The following is a 14,673-nucleotide window of genomic DNA, read 5'->3' as shown; positions in this document are numbered from 1 at the left end:
ATCAGAATGGATGTAAAGTTAAAAAAAGTAAGAAGGGAGAGAAGAGAGGGAAAAGAAATCACGTTTTAATTTAAATATACTAGAAGAGTGATTTGTTTATTTTATTAAATAGATAGATATATAGGATTTAAATCAATTTTAGTTTCAGGCTACCCTTTTATAGCACAAGGATTCATCTCTAAAGTTTTTATTTTTCACTGGTGTACATTTTGCAATAAAGGTTAAACAATGGTCCCAGGGAGCGTAAATGTAGCAAAAATTGGTGTTGCAGTTGAATGCTATTTTATTTAAATTAATAAATATTGTTAGAAAAAGAACCAGTTTTTTCTATAAAATATTATCCTAAGTTTGGATTGTCCTAAAAGAACTTCTTTTGACTTCATTTACCTGACAACTAGACAGGTGAGATAGATTAATATGGTTAGGGTTGTGACCCTTTTTGGATTTATTATCCAGAGAGATTGTGCCCCCCATGTAATTTACATTGTCACGGGACAGTCATTTTAATCAGTGTTATTAAGGAAACACAGTTTTCCAAGTATAAAATGCAAATTAATCTTTCACTGTAAATTCCCATAAACTAAATGGGGTTTGTTGTTTGTCCTTACAAAACATATTATAATATTAAAATTGTCAAATTCATAATTTTGGTTAACTCAAGATGTTTATTTTTTAAGGCTTTTAATTAGTGATGAGCGAGTATACTCATTGTTCAGGTTTAACCGAGCATGCTCGTGTGGTCTCCGAGTATTTTGGCTTGCTAGGAGATTTAGTTTGTGTCGAAGTAGCTGCATGATTTGCGACTGCTAGACAGCATGAATACATGTGAGGAATGCTTGTTTGTTAGGGAATCCCCACATGTATTCAGGCTGTCCAGCAGCCATAAATCATGCAGCTGCCTCGACACAAACTAAATCTACGAGCACGCCAAAATACTCAGAGGGCACCCGAGCATGCTCGGAGAAACCCGAGCAACGAGTATACTCGCTCATCACTACTTTTAATCTTATAATGAAGAGTATTATCCTGTGTTTTGGATTTTTACATGTATTGTGATATTTAACACAATATCTTTCATTGTAGATTCCGCTGCATCGTTTATCCTTTCAAGCAGAAGCTGACCATATCCACAGCCGTTGTTATTATTGCAGTCATCTGGGTCTTGGCTATTGCTATTATGTGTCCATCAGCTGTTATGTCTCACGTTAAAGAAGATAAACACTTTCGAGTAATTCTTGGGATTAACAATCAGACAGGTCCCATTTATTGGTGTCGTGAAGACTGGCCTAATCCACAGATGAGAAAAATCTACACAACAGTTCTGTTTTCTAATATCTACCTTGCTCCACTTTCCCTCATAGTAATCATGTATGCCAGAATTGGTATTACTCTCTTTAAGAGTGAGCTGAATGTTGAAAGCAAGAATCACCAACAGCAAAGGCATGCTGTGTCCAGACGGAAGCAGAAAGTCATCAAAATGCTTATTATTATTGCTTTGCTTTTTATTTTGTCCTGGCTACCATTGTGGACCTTGATGATGCTTTCAGACTATGCTAACCTTACAGAAAAGCAGTACCAAATTATTAATATTTATATCTATCCATTTGCCCACTGGTTGGCTTTTTTCAATAGCAGCATCAATCCCATTATTTATGGTTTCTTCAATGAAAACTTTAGACGTGGTTTTCAAGCCGCCTTTAAGCTTCAACTGTGCTCAGAAGAAATGGAAAGCAGAACAATGTATTCCCAACGGGCACAAGGCAACGCCATCTTACCAGCAACTTCCCAAAATCAGGGACGGCAGGAGTCAGCATTTGAAAAACAAAGCAGCGATAAGGATTCTGATAAGCGAAAACCACTGACAACCGATCAAGACTTAATTATGGAAGATTTGGAAAAAATGTCTAATAACAATGGGATTCACAAAGACATGCTTTGATAAAAGTTGGGGCACTCCTTCAGCAATGATGCATGGATTGCATTTGCAAAAGACTCTTTTTTTAACATCTATTAATCAGGTTCAAAAGCATGGACATGCATTGTATACGTTTACGCTGACCAGTGACGTGTTTTGTAATGCGCTTTGAACAGCCACAACATTGAATGCCTATGTGTCAAGTTAGTTTTTATGCAATAACTCATTTGAATCCGATGTAAATAAAGCTATTGCTATTTTTGTGAAGATATATGACATGGCACTACTGAAAATCTGCTCTGATTATATTTATATTGGACACACCACTACATGACCAACAATTTAGAAAGAAGTAACTCATTTTGGGTCCTGATAACATATGTGAAATACTATCACTGCTGTGTAATAATAAAACAATACATGTGTTGCAATTTAACGTCAAGAAGCAATCTCAGCAATTGTTTTTCTCCTAATCCTATCTAATGATCTATGAAATATAGAGCAAGTACACTAACATACTTACTGATTGCCACTTTCCCAGGTATAGAGTGCCACTGTGGTCCTTTTTCTAGGTCACAGGACTTAATTTCTAATTCTCTACATTACAGATTGGCTTATATGTGGAATGGAAGTTGTGTTCTCAATGTAGACATATGGAGACTTGCTCTAAGGTTTCATAAGATTACATTGAGAAAGTGAAAAAAAGAGGAATGCTCACATGACGTAGAAGAGGACTGGAGCAACGCTGAAAACCAGAGAAGATAGCAGCTGGAGAGTATGTTAATGACCCTACACTAGGCCTCGTTCACACATTCATGTAGCACTTATGTGCTCTATTTGCTCATGGATATAGCAAGTACCCATTATAATCTGTGTTGCCATTTTCATGTTCATGTTTTTTTCAATTATTGTATGTCCGTGCAAAATTCACAGAGACGTGTCCGTTTTTCTCCAGTATCATGGATATAAGGTGACAATACAAGTCTATAGGTCCTTGAAAAACACGTACAGCATGTGGATGGCACACAAGACGTGAAAAACTTTGATGATACTGATGGCAAAAAAGGACACACGGATGACACAATGATGGTAAAAACTGACACTCGGACCAAATACTGATGAAATACTGATCCAAAACACTGATGACACCAGTAGTATTTTTTAAAGTACACGTTTAAACATGGATGTGTGACAGGATGAGGGGAAAAAATGTTGGGTGTGCTTCTTCAAATAGTAACTACATTTTCTATTTTTCTACATAAATAATACAAATGAAGGTAAAGAATATTTGTAGAAACTTTCTAAAAAAAAAAAGTGCTGCTTTCTCTAATTATTAATCATTTCTTCTCTATCCCATTTTCGGTACTGATTATTTACCCTTAAAATTTGCCATTAGATTTGTCTTTAGTGAGGTAACAAATTATAGAGGGAAAAAAGGTGGTAGAGGAGAGCAGAAGCATAGAGACCCAAAGAGAAACAATTATTGCGTATTGTGAGCAGAACAAGCAAAGATGAAGAGGAAATTGCTAAAAAAAAATGCATTACAAGACGGACGGAAATAGTGTTATGACTTACGTACACACACGACAGCTTCTTCTAAAGCGTCACTTGAAAGTTATACATTAATTGGTGTCTATATCTAAAATTAATTAGTATCAATCAGCACATAGATGTCTCAGCGCCCGATTCCTCATAGTGTTCATGCCAGAATTCTTTCATAAAACTTTTTTAAAGTTGCAACACTGTGCAAAGATTTTATGACTTTCGGTGTTTTACAGCTACTTTTACCCAGATCCGTTAGGGTATAGCAATCTACGCTCTTCACATTCTTACACCAGTCTTATTGAAGGGTGTACAGGAAAAATATGTGCCAAAGACACAGGACAATTAAAGGGAACCTGTCACCCCCCCAGGGCGTTTTTAACTAAAAGAGTCACCTTCAGCAGCGCTAAGGCTGCATTCTGTGAAGGTGGCTCTTCTGTTTCTGACCTCCATTAACGCCAAAATATAGACTTTAATAAATAGGTCCTCATACCTGCATTACGTCACAGAAGTATGGATTGTCCCTCTGTTTAAGCTGCCTCCCAGCTGTCCATCAACCCCCCTCTATAGCATCAATGCACCGCCTTCTTCTGTGTTGCATGCGTGTTATGAAGTATTCACAATGCGGGGTGGGATCTGGGGACTCAGAAACACACAGGCGCGATAGCCTGATGGCAGTTCCCGGGCAGCACGCACTGCGCATGCCCGAGAACTGTTGTCACAGCGCAGGTGCCAGACAACATGTAACGGCAATAACACAGAAGGAGGTGGTGCAGGGACGCTATAGAGGGGGGTTGATGGACAGCTGGGAGGTGGCTTAAACAGAGGGACAATCCATACCTCTGTGATGGAATGCAGGTGTGAGGACCTATTTATTAAAGTCTATATTTTGGCTTTAATGGGGGTTAGAAACAGAAGAGCCACCTTCACAGAGTGCAGCCATAGTGCTGCTGAAGGTGGCTCTTTAGCCCTGGAGGGGGTGACAGGTTCCCTTTAATGAATCTGGGGGATATTATTATTGGCATTCTCCTCTGTATGTCTCACCAGAAATGTTACTCCAGACTGGAGTATAATGTCTGGAGTATGAAATATGCAAATAAATAGCAAATTTTCAGTTTTCTTGCTCAAACACGTTGACAAGTCAAGTCTTATACTGTTTATCAAGAAAAATTGCCTATTTTTTCTTAAATGTTGTGTAATTTGCAGTCAGCATTATATTCACTATCTTGTGGTAAAAGAGAAGTCATAGTGGAGCAATATTAGAGTTATAATCTTACCACTATTGGCTCTACAAACACTCAGGTTTGACAACCTAAAAACACAATTTAGAGCTGCTAACAATCACATAGTACAATAGGTACCACAAAGTTATGCATGCATTATATGCTAAGGACTTCATATACATTACACTAAGGCCTCTTTCACACTTCAGTTTTTTACAATCAGTCACAATCCGCCAGGTTTTGAAAAAAATGGATCCTCAATTTTCTTTTGAGGATCCGTTTTTTTTCCCATTGACTTCCATTAATGGCGGATTGTGACGGATTGCTGTCCGTTGCATCCGTTTTTTTTGAGGATCCGCCAAAAGTTGCTGTCCGTCACCATCCTCAAAGATTTCAAAACGGAGCTTGCAACGTTTTTTTCTCTGGCGGATCCTCCAGACACTCATTTAACCCGAAATTCTTTCTGGGTGCCGGACAAAAAAAAAAAAAATTCTCTCTCTCTCTCTCTCTCTCTCTCTCTCTCTCTTTCCCGGCCAGCGGTTCCTTTAAATATCCTAATTTTCAGGATCCGTCTGAAAACGGATCCTGTGCCTTCCGTTCACATCAGTTGAAAACGGATCCGCTTGTCTGACTTTTTGGCGGATTTGAACTGATGCAAAGAAACTGAAGTGTGAAAGAGGCCTAAGGATGGCTCAGCCAATTCTGCTGATATCATTGGGTTCAGTCTGCTGTTTAATATCGATAGGGGCCCTTTGATTCTCACATGTCAGATGATGTCAGCGAAGAGAAGGATCCATCATGCCTGATTTTGTATTGCTGATCCTTTTTCTCCCTCTGACTTAAGCCACCATAGAAAAAAGTGTGACAAGGTTCTCTTACAGAGAACACAAGAGTATCCAGTTTGGTCAAGTGCCACTGTGTCTGCACAGATGGAAGAATAACTGTTGGCAGAACAATCCGCTGAATAATTGTTTAGCTGACAGCTATCTATTGTGTATGGGTGCTTCACACATTCCATGTAAAATATCTCATAAATAGGTGAGTAACCTGGTTGACTGGATCACGTTGGAAAATTATATATATTTACTTCTTTAACAATTCAACCATAGGAGTTCTGATAGTAAAGAAAGTCCAAAAGCAGACTTCTACTGCCTAGTTGTCTCCAAGAAAAATATTAAGAAATGAGAGTCCTCAGTAGTTGAAACCTATTAATGGCTAACTGAAAAGATGGGGACACATTGCAAACTTTCGAGACTACTCATGTCTCTTCATCAGGAAATACTAATACAAAATCTGAAGAATCACATATTTCTGCACAAAACAGCAGCAAAATAACACAATAGATAAGACAAGTGAGGTGAAGCAGAATTGTCATTATGGGAGAGGGATAAACATAAATAGTGGAGCAGTTCATAGATAAGGAGCCTGAAAGTTTTTTTATCCTCTAATTGGGGTCTGGTTCTGTGTTGTGATGCCCCCAAAAGGTCTGAAGGGCAAATTCCTTAATTGATGTAAAAAGACATAAATCCATACGACACATTCATTCCTGCACTGAGTGTGTCAAAGGTTGTCATAAATTTATACTCCCAGACTCTTCTGTCTCTCTGAGACTTGAAGTTACCTTTTAATACAAGTAATTTAATGTCCATCATGCTATGACCGGGGATACAAAAATGTTTTGCCACAGGTAGATCCTTTTTTTCTCTTATTGTGTGGCAGTTGGAATTCATCCTTGTTCTCAGTTTTTGCCCGGTCTCCAGGCTTTCCAGCATTTGTCAGTGGCAACATATGACTATTTAAAATTTGAAGAGTATTTCAAAAAATTTATACATTTGTACTCTTGTTACTAATTTCTATTACTCATGGTCAGAGAGTACAATTCTTTCTCTTGCATTGCCAGTTTGAGTATAGATCTTTAGTTTAATAGAAAGAGATGCCTCTATCCTGGTTAAACAAATTCTAGGTGACAGAAGAGTTATGCTTTCAATATCGAATATCATCATCTGTAGGATCCAATTTTTGACCAGACCACAATTATATGACACAGCTCTCAATCGTGGATCTTCTATTGCTTATAATTTGGTCTTGTGTTCATATTTCTCCCACATGTGTGGCCAAAAAGATGAAATGATGCTGTTGCAAAATTAAAGCTCATATGACTAATTGTATGTTTACCTCCATATACCTACTGTGTGCTGCTTATCAATCATGTTTCATAATAAAGTTGTGTATTTTTAACATTTTGTCATTTTTATGAGAAAATCATTCAGGGTTTAATTTTATAAAAACCCACCTTATGTTACTGGAAAATTTAAAGCCCTTTGATTTAAAAATGAAAAAACAGTCTGGACCAGGAATAACCAGAGTGAATGCCGATTAAATTTGAATAAAATTTTCAGACATTTGCAGCTACTTTAAAATTCAAATTTGTGATTTAATTCTCATAAATAGAGTTGAGCGAAACAGGTTGGTCAGATTCAAAAATCGCCGACTTTCGCCAAAGTCGGGATTCGCCGATCAAAACCCAACACTAGCGTGAGGTCGGCCATGAGGTCGCCGATCAGTGCACCAAAGTCGCGTTTCAAATGATGCTTTCAGCACCTTTTCTCACCCAATGATGGAGGATGCACACTGTGGGCAATGCGATGACATGGGCAGCGGCCACCACCATCTTAGAGAAGGGCATTGAAGTGATTGGCTGGCTTTGTGTGGTGTCACAGGGGGTATAAAAGGCTGTGAACGCCGACTGCCATCTTAATTCTGCAGATCTTACAATAGGGAGAGGTGCTGCTGCTGATTCTGAACAGGGAGAGCATTAGGCAGGGAAGAAGAAAAAAAACTGCTTCTGCTGATAGCGCTTTTCACTGTACAGTTAGTGTGCAGTGAAAGGGGAGGATTTTTATGTGCAGCAGCGCTGGTGGTGATTAGGCTGCCAATTAAGGCTACCTGCTAGCTGCATTTCTGTGTGCACACTGCTGTTCAAACTGCTTTTTTCAAAGCACTCCAAATTTTATTATTTTGTCCTGGTGAGTTACTGAGCATTTATTTTTTCACACACCGTCTAGCGGTGTACGCTCCTCACACACTACCGTGTACTGGCTGGTATCACAGACAAAGAGAAGCAATCTGGGTGTGACTCTGGAAGAAAAAGCCGAGGAGTTTGTCCGTTTTTCCAGCCCCACACCTTAGAGTCGTGTCCTTTTTTCAAACAGTTTTGTATATCTGCTGTTTAATCACGGTCAAAACTAGACAGAGACAGCATGTGTCAGTCCGTATACAAATACACGGAGATTGACAATTTTACATGCACACACTGTATAGCATTGTACGCTCCTCACACACTACCGTGCACCGCCTTCTAGCACGGACAAATAGAAGCTACCTGTGTGTTACTCTGGAAAAAAAAGCCGAGGAGTTTTTCCATTTTTCCAGACCTACACCTTAGAGTCCTGTCTGTTTTTCAAACAGTTTCGTATATCTGCTGTTTGATAACAGTCAAAACTAGACAGAGACAGCGTGTGTCAGTCCGTATACAAATACATGGAGCTTGACAATTTTACATACACACACCATACAGCGGTGTACGCTCCACACCTACTGCCGTGCATCGCCTTCTAGCACGGACAAATAGACGCTACCTGTGTGTGACTCTGGAAAAAAAAGCAGAGGAGTTTTTCCGTTTTTCCAGATCTACACCTTAGAGTCCTGTCCATTTTTCAAACAGTTTCGTATATCTGCTGTTTGATAATGGTCAAAACTAGACAGAGACAGCATGTGTCAGTCCGTATACAAATACGTGGAGCTTGACAATTTTACATGCACACACCGTACAGCATTGTACGCTCCTCACACACTACCGTGTACCGCCTTCTAGCACGGATAAATAGAAGCTACCTGTGTGTGACTCTGGAAAAAAAGGCAGAGGAGTTTTTCCATTTTTCCAGACCTACATCTTAGAGTCCTGACTGTTTTTCAAACAGTTTCGTATATCTGCTGTTTGATATCAGTCAAAACTAGACAGAGACAGTGTGTGTCAGTCTGTATACAAATACGCGGAGCTTGACAATTTTACATGCACACACCGTACAGCATTGTACGCTCCTCACACACTACCGTGTACCATCTTCTAGCACGGATAAATAGAAGCTACCTGTGTGTGACTCTGGAAAAAAAAGCAGAGGAGTTTTTCCATTTTTCCAGACCTACATCTTAGAGTCCTGACGGTTTTTCAAACAGTTTCGTATATCTGCTGTTTGATATTGGTCAAAACTACACAGAGACAGCGTGTGTCAGTCCGTATACAAATAGACGGAGCTTGACAATTTTATATACACACCATACAGCGGTGTACGCTCCTCACACACTGCCATGTATCACCTTCTAGCACGGACAAAAAGACCCTACCTGTGTGTGACTCTGGAAAAAAAGCAGAGGGTTTTTTTTCTGTTTTTCCAGACCTACACCTTAGAGTCCTGTCCATTTTTCAAACAATTTCATACATCTGCTGTTTGATAACGGTAAAAAGTAGACAGAGACAGCGTGTGTCAGTCCGTATACAAATACTCGGAGCTTGACAATTTTATATACACACACCATACAGCAGTGTACGCTCCTCACACACTGCCGTGTATCACCTTCTAGCACGGACAAAAAGACCCTACCTGTGTGTGACTCTGGAAAAAAAAGCAGAGGGTTTTTTTTCTGTTTTTCCAGACCTACACCTTAGAGTCCTGTCCATTTTTCAAACAATTTCGTACATCTGCTGTTTGATAACGGTAAAAAGTAGACAGAGACAGCGTGTGTCAGTCCGTATACAAATACACAGAGCTTGACAATTTTCCATACACACACTGTACAGCGGTGTATGCTCCTCACACACTACCGTGTACCGCCTTCTAGCATGGACAAATAGAAGCTACCTGTGTGTGACTCTGGAAAAAAAAGCCGAGGAGTTTTTCCAGACCAACACCTTTGAGTCCTGTCCATTTTTCTAACAGTTTCGTATATCTGCTGTTTGATAATGGTCAAAACTAGACAGAGACAGCGTGTGTCAGTCCGTTTACATACACACATCGTATAGAGCTGTCCGATTCTCCAACAGTATTGTATATCTGCCGTTCGCATTAGAGTCACTTTTATACCTAGTCAGCATGTGTGACACTCCGTAAATACCTATACAGAGATTGTTAGTTGCACAAAAATTGTATACAGCTGTACACTTCTGATACAGTTCCGTATATTTGCTTGTCGGATTACGGTCCAATGCATATTGTGTGAGCGTCTGTCACTAACATAATATATACGTTGATTTAATTTGCTTAATACACCTTACACAGCTGGACGCTCCTCATACAGTACCTTCTCTCTGCTGGTATTTTTGGTACATTTTCCCAAACATGAGGAAGTATGGTGGATGAGGCCCCAGAGGTGGGCAGGGGGGTGCAGCTGGTACTGATGGTGGTGGTGCATCGGCTGGTTCTGGCAAAAGCACAATAGCAGCTAAGGCAGGAGGTGTTGAGCCTGCGTCATCCTCTGGCCCAAAAAGGCCTGTAAGGTTGCCTTTTCTTGGAGTCGGAAAACCGCTTTTAAAGCCGGAGCATTAGGAACAGGTTTAGGCGTACATTGCCGAAACAGCCACCAGCTCTAATGCCTCCTCTTCTGAACGGTCGAAACCTGCAAGCACGGAGTCGTCAGTGCAGGGTTCTGGTCATAGAAAACCCCTTTCCTTGTGTCCTTCACCCCCACCAAAAGTTAAGGATGCGGCAGCCCACACTTCCGATTACTCTATGTAGCTCTTTTCACATACCATGCCTGGGTTATCCAGTCAAATCCTGAATTCCCCAGTCCAAGATGAATCTGACATGGAGTGCACTGATGCACAGCCACTGCTAGATGATTCTGCTGGTACATTGACCCACAGCACTACATTGCCCTCTCGGTCTATTCAGCCAGAATCTGACCCTGATGAAACCCTGGTGCCCCTTCCCGCATGCTATACCACCTTACACGGTGACACAGAGGAAGGTAAAGAGGAAGGTGCAGATGACTTTGAAGAGGAAGTGATGGATGACCCAGTTCTGGACCCGGATTGGCATCCATTGGGGAGGAGGGTGGCGCTGGCAATAGTTCAGATAAGGAGAAGGATCCGCAGCAGGCATTGACATCGCAGCAGCGGTTATCTAGCAGGCCCGTAGCTGTCCTAAAACGTGGAACAAAAACTAAAAGAGTTGCAGCACAGCTTGACCAGACGGTCAACTTAGCACAGCATGCAAGGCCAGAAAATTTTTACCATAGTAGGAGGCGTGCAGTGTGGCACTTCTTTGTCCAAAATCCTACTGATGAGGCAAAGGTTACCTGTAAGAAGTGTGGAAGGACCTTTAGCCGAGGTAAACAACTCAGAAATTTGAATACCAGTTGCATGCTTAGACATTTAATCATGCACTTGCAAGCGTGGACGGACTACAAAATCTCAGGTAGCACATGTGCACCTGCTCTGACTGAAGGTAGCCAACAAAGCTCCATTGCTACCCCCACTGTAAGACCACCGCCACCATTAAGCACACCACCAGCACTAAATGTGGTGGTGTCGTCGCAAGGCCAAAGCACTCAGGTAATCACAATGGTTTTGCAACTCAACACTGAATCTAGGCCATCACCACCAATACCATCACCAACCACCTCTCACTCCATCCGGTCCACTGCTATTTCCCCCATATGCAGCTTTCCAGTCCTGCTCACCCTACCAGACACTTTGAGTAGGACAAGAAAGTACTCATCCTCTCATACGCGTACACTGTGTTTGAATGCCTACATTGCCAAACTAATCTCATTAGAGATGATGCCCTACAATTTGGCTGAAAGCAAAGCTTTCTGCGACCTCATGGCCTGTGCTGTCCCACGCTATGACCTACCCAGTTGGCACTTCTTTTCTCGAAAAGCCATCCCTGCCCTCCACCGGCATGTGAAAGATCGCATTATCCATGCACTAAAACAGTCAGTGAGTGGAAAGGTGCACCTCACAACAGATGCATGGACCAGTAGGCATGGCCAGGGCTGTTATGTGTCCATCAATGCGCACTGGGTTAATGTGGTGGATTCAGGCTCCACTGGGGACAGCGGCGGTGGAACAGTGCTGCCTAGCCCACGGTATAGGAAACAGTTGGCTGTAGGCGTTCGCTCCTCCTCCTCGTCTATCAGCGAAAGCTCGTCCACAGAGCGCAGTCGCACGAGCACTACATCCGCAGCTGGCAGTATTGCACATGAGGTGTCCCACTACCAAACAGCTAGTGGTAAGCGTCAGCAGGCTGTATTAGAGATGATGTCTTTGGGCAACAACAGACACACCACGGAGGTACTGGCCGACTACTTGCAGTGACATAGACAATGTATAGTCACTGCACACGCTGATTGTACTTAATGTGAAGTAAATTTATTGCTTGACAGTGAGGAAGCGACATCAAACGACGTTTCGGCCACATCGGCCTTTATCACAAAGTCGCCTTTTCAATTGAATGTAGGGTCTGTTTTCACCAAATCGATAGTGTCACTGCTAGGCATAAATGAGTTGATAGCATATTCAAAGTTGCCGCTAAATCCTGTTCCTTGAAGAGGTGGTGGACTGGTAAATATGCCACTGTATTATTGGTGGCTCAGTGGAGTGTGAAGTCTGCACAATGGTGCCAGAGCACTGCTCTGGCACCATTGTGCAGACTTCACACTCCACTGAGCCACCAATAATACAGTGGCATATTTACCAGTCCACCACCTCTTCAAGGAACAGGATTTAGCAGCAACTTTGAATATGCTATCAACTCATTTATGCCTAGCAGTGACACTATCGATTTGGTGAAAACAGACCCTACATTCAATTGAAAAGGCGACTTTGTGATAAAGGCCGATGTGGCCGAAACGTCGTTTGATGTCGCTTCCTCACTGTCAAGCAATAAATTTACTTCACATTAAGTACAATCAGCGTGTGCAGTGACTATACATTGTCTATGCGATTCTGGGACTATCCGTTCCTTCTCACTGGCACCGCGAACTCGAACCCTCTGGCCAAGTGCTAACCATCTGTATTACCTACTTGCAGTGACAAACAGAGTAATGGCTGGGCAGTCTACATCTTGAGGAACGCAAGGTAGTCAGTGATAACGGCAGCAATTTTGTGGCAGCCATAGCCCGTGCAAAACTCACATACATACCTTGCCTGGCTCACACTTTGAACCTGGTGGTGCAGTGCTTTCTTAATAATTGTCCGAAGTTAACATCCCTGCTCCATAAGGTGTGAAGACTGTGCTCGCACATCCGTCGCTTGGCCGTACATTCCAGTCGTATGCAGAAGCTGCAGCGATTGCTCCACCTCCGCAAGCACAGCCTAATCATAGACGTTGCAACAAGGTGGAACTCCACCCTGCACATGGTTGAGAGGCTGTGTGTTGTGAGCTCATTTTCGGGTTTGCCTCTGGCTTCTGGTGAGAATTATGGAGCTGGCTGTGCTGACAGAGGATTAGTGAGTTCTCTATCTGGACTTTCTCTGTTGGTGAAGGGAGGTAATGGAGCTGATCTAAATGGCAGAGACCGGCCACCTGAGGAAGAGGACTGCGATTGGACATCAGGAGTTTCTGATTGGATTTAAGGCAGCCGACTCCCTAGTTTCTTGCTGGTGATTTTTCCTGACTGTGGCTCCTGGTTTCCAGTTTGGTTCCTGCCTTCCTAAAGCTAAGTTTTCTCTGCTATTGTTCATATGAGTTTTTGTCTGTTTACTTAGTTTTTGTGTTCAGCCAGCCCTGGCTGGGACTGGGCTGAATCCCCATTTTGTCTCTGATCAGTTGATCTCTTTTGCTCTGTCTTCAGAATATACCTGAGTGCTGATATAGTGAATTGAAGTCTAGCGACTTCAGGGCCTTTTTCTATCAGACGTGTTGGACATTCTTTTTGGCAGGGTTTTTTGCGTGATTGCAGACAGCAGCTTTTATTTCCTGTCCTTTCTAGTTAGCGAGGGCCCCATCGTTTGCTCAGCTTATCTTTCTACCTGTGTCTGTGTTTTCATCTTGTTTCATCGACAATACATGATGGGGGCTGTCTATTGCTTTGGGGTCTGCTCTGGGGCAGTTTAGATTTTCCCTTTCTTTCATTAGGCTTATTTAGTTCTCCGGCTGTGACGAGGTGTCTAGGACCACTGTAGGCATGCTCCACGGCTATTGCTAGTTGTGTGGATAGGATCAGGGGTCTGCAATCCGCTAGTTACCAACCTCTCCGGTTTTCTGGGCTTAGCTTGCTTTTGTTTTTTCCTCCTCGGTGACTCATTCATAACAGAATCACCAGCCATACCGCAGATTCTAGGGTACTCAAAAGCAGGAGAGAATTGTAAAAAAAAAAAGAAAAAAGTGTCAGATTTTTTTTTATATGTATATTTTCTCCTCTTTTTCTCTGGGGCCGTAGGAGGATTCTTTTTTTTTTTCTCCTTGATGGAGATTAAGCAATTGTCTGATCGTGTGGAGCAGCTCACTGGTGAAGTGCGCAGAATTTTCGCCTATCTCACTCATTCACATGCTGTTGAACCAAGGATCACTGCTCCTGATGTGTTTTCTGGGGATCGGTCTAAATTTTTGAATTTTAAGAATAATTGTAAATTATTTCTTACCGTGAAGCCTTACTCATCGGAGAGCTCTGCGCAGCAGGTTAAAATTGTCATCTCCTTGCTGCGCGGCGATCCCCATGATTGGGCGTTTTCTTTGACACCTGAAGATCCTGTTTTGACTAATGTGGATGCATTTTTTCAAGCCTTGGGGTTGTTATATGATGAACCTAATGCTATTTATCAAGCTGAAAGAGCCCTATTGGCATTGAACCAGGGTCAGGATCCTCCAGAGTTATACTGTCAGAAATTCCGAAAGTGGGCGGTCCTTACTACATGGAATGATAGTGCATTGGCAGCTCTCTTTCGGAAGGGTTTGTCTGAGACTTTAAAAGATACTATGGTGGGATTTCCTG

General features: G+C 41.9%; 1 protein-coding gene across 1 annotated transcript in view; it reads left to right on the top strand.

Moving 5' to 3' along the window:
* NPFFR2 (neuropeptide FF receptor 2) overlaps positions 1–3,582 on the top strand; it is a 311,043-nt gene extending 307,461 nt beyond the window's left edge. Inside the window, exon 4 of the mRNA XM_073590523.1 lies at positions 1,084–3,582. Within this exon, the coding sequence (XP_073446624.1) occupies positions 1,084–1,939 (856 nt within the window). The 3' untranslated portion in view covers positions 1,940–3,582. The remainder of the gene's footprint in view (positions 1–1,083) is intronic.
* Positions 3,583–14,673: the final 11,091 nt, after the last annotated feature.

Source organism: Dendrobates tinctorius, unplaced genomic scaffold (genome assembly GCF_039654945.1).
Source record: "Dendrobates tinctorius isolate UK_male_01 unplaced genomic scaffold, ASM3965494v1 ptg000011l, whole genome shotgun sequence".
Taxonomy (NCBI): Eukaryota; Metazoa; Chordata; class Amphibia; order Anura; family Dendrobatidae; genus Dendrobates; species Dendrobates tinctorius.
Note: the sequence above shows the minus strand (reverse complement) of the source record. Positions and strands in the feature narration are given on the sequence as shown.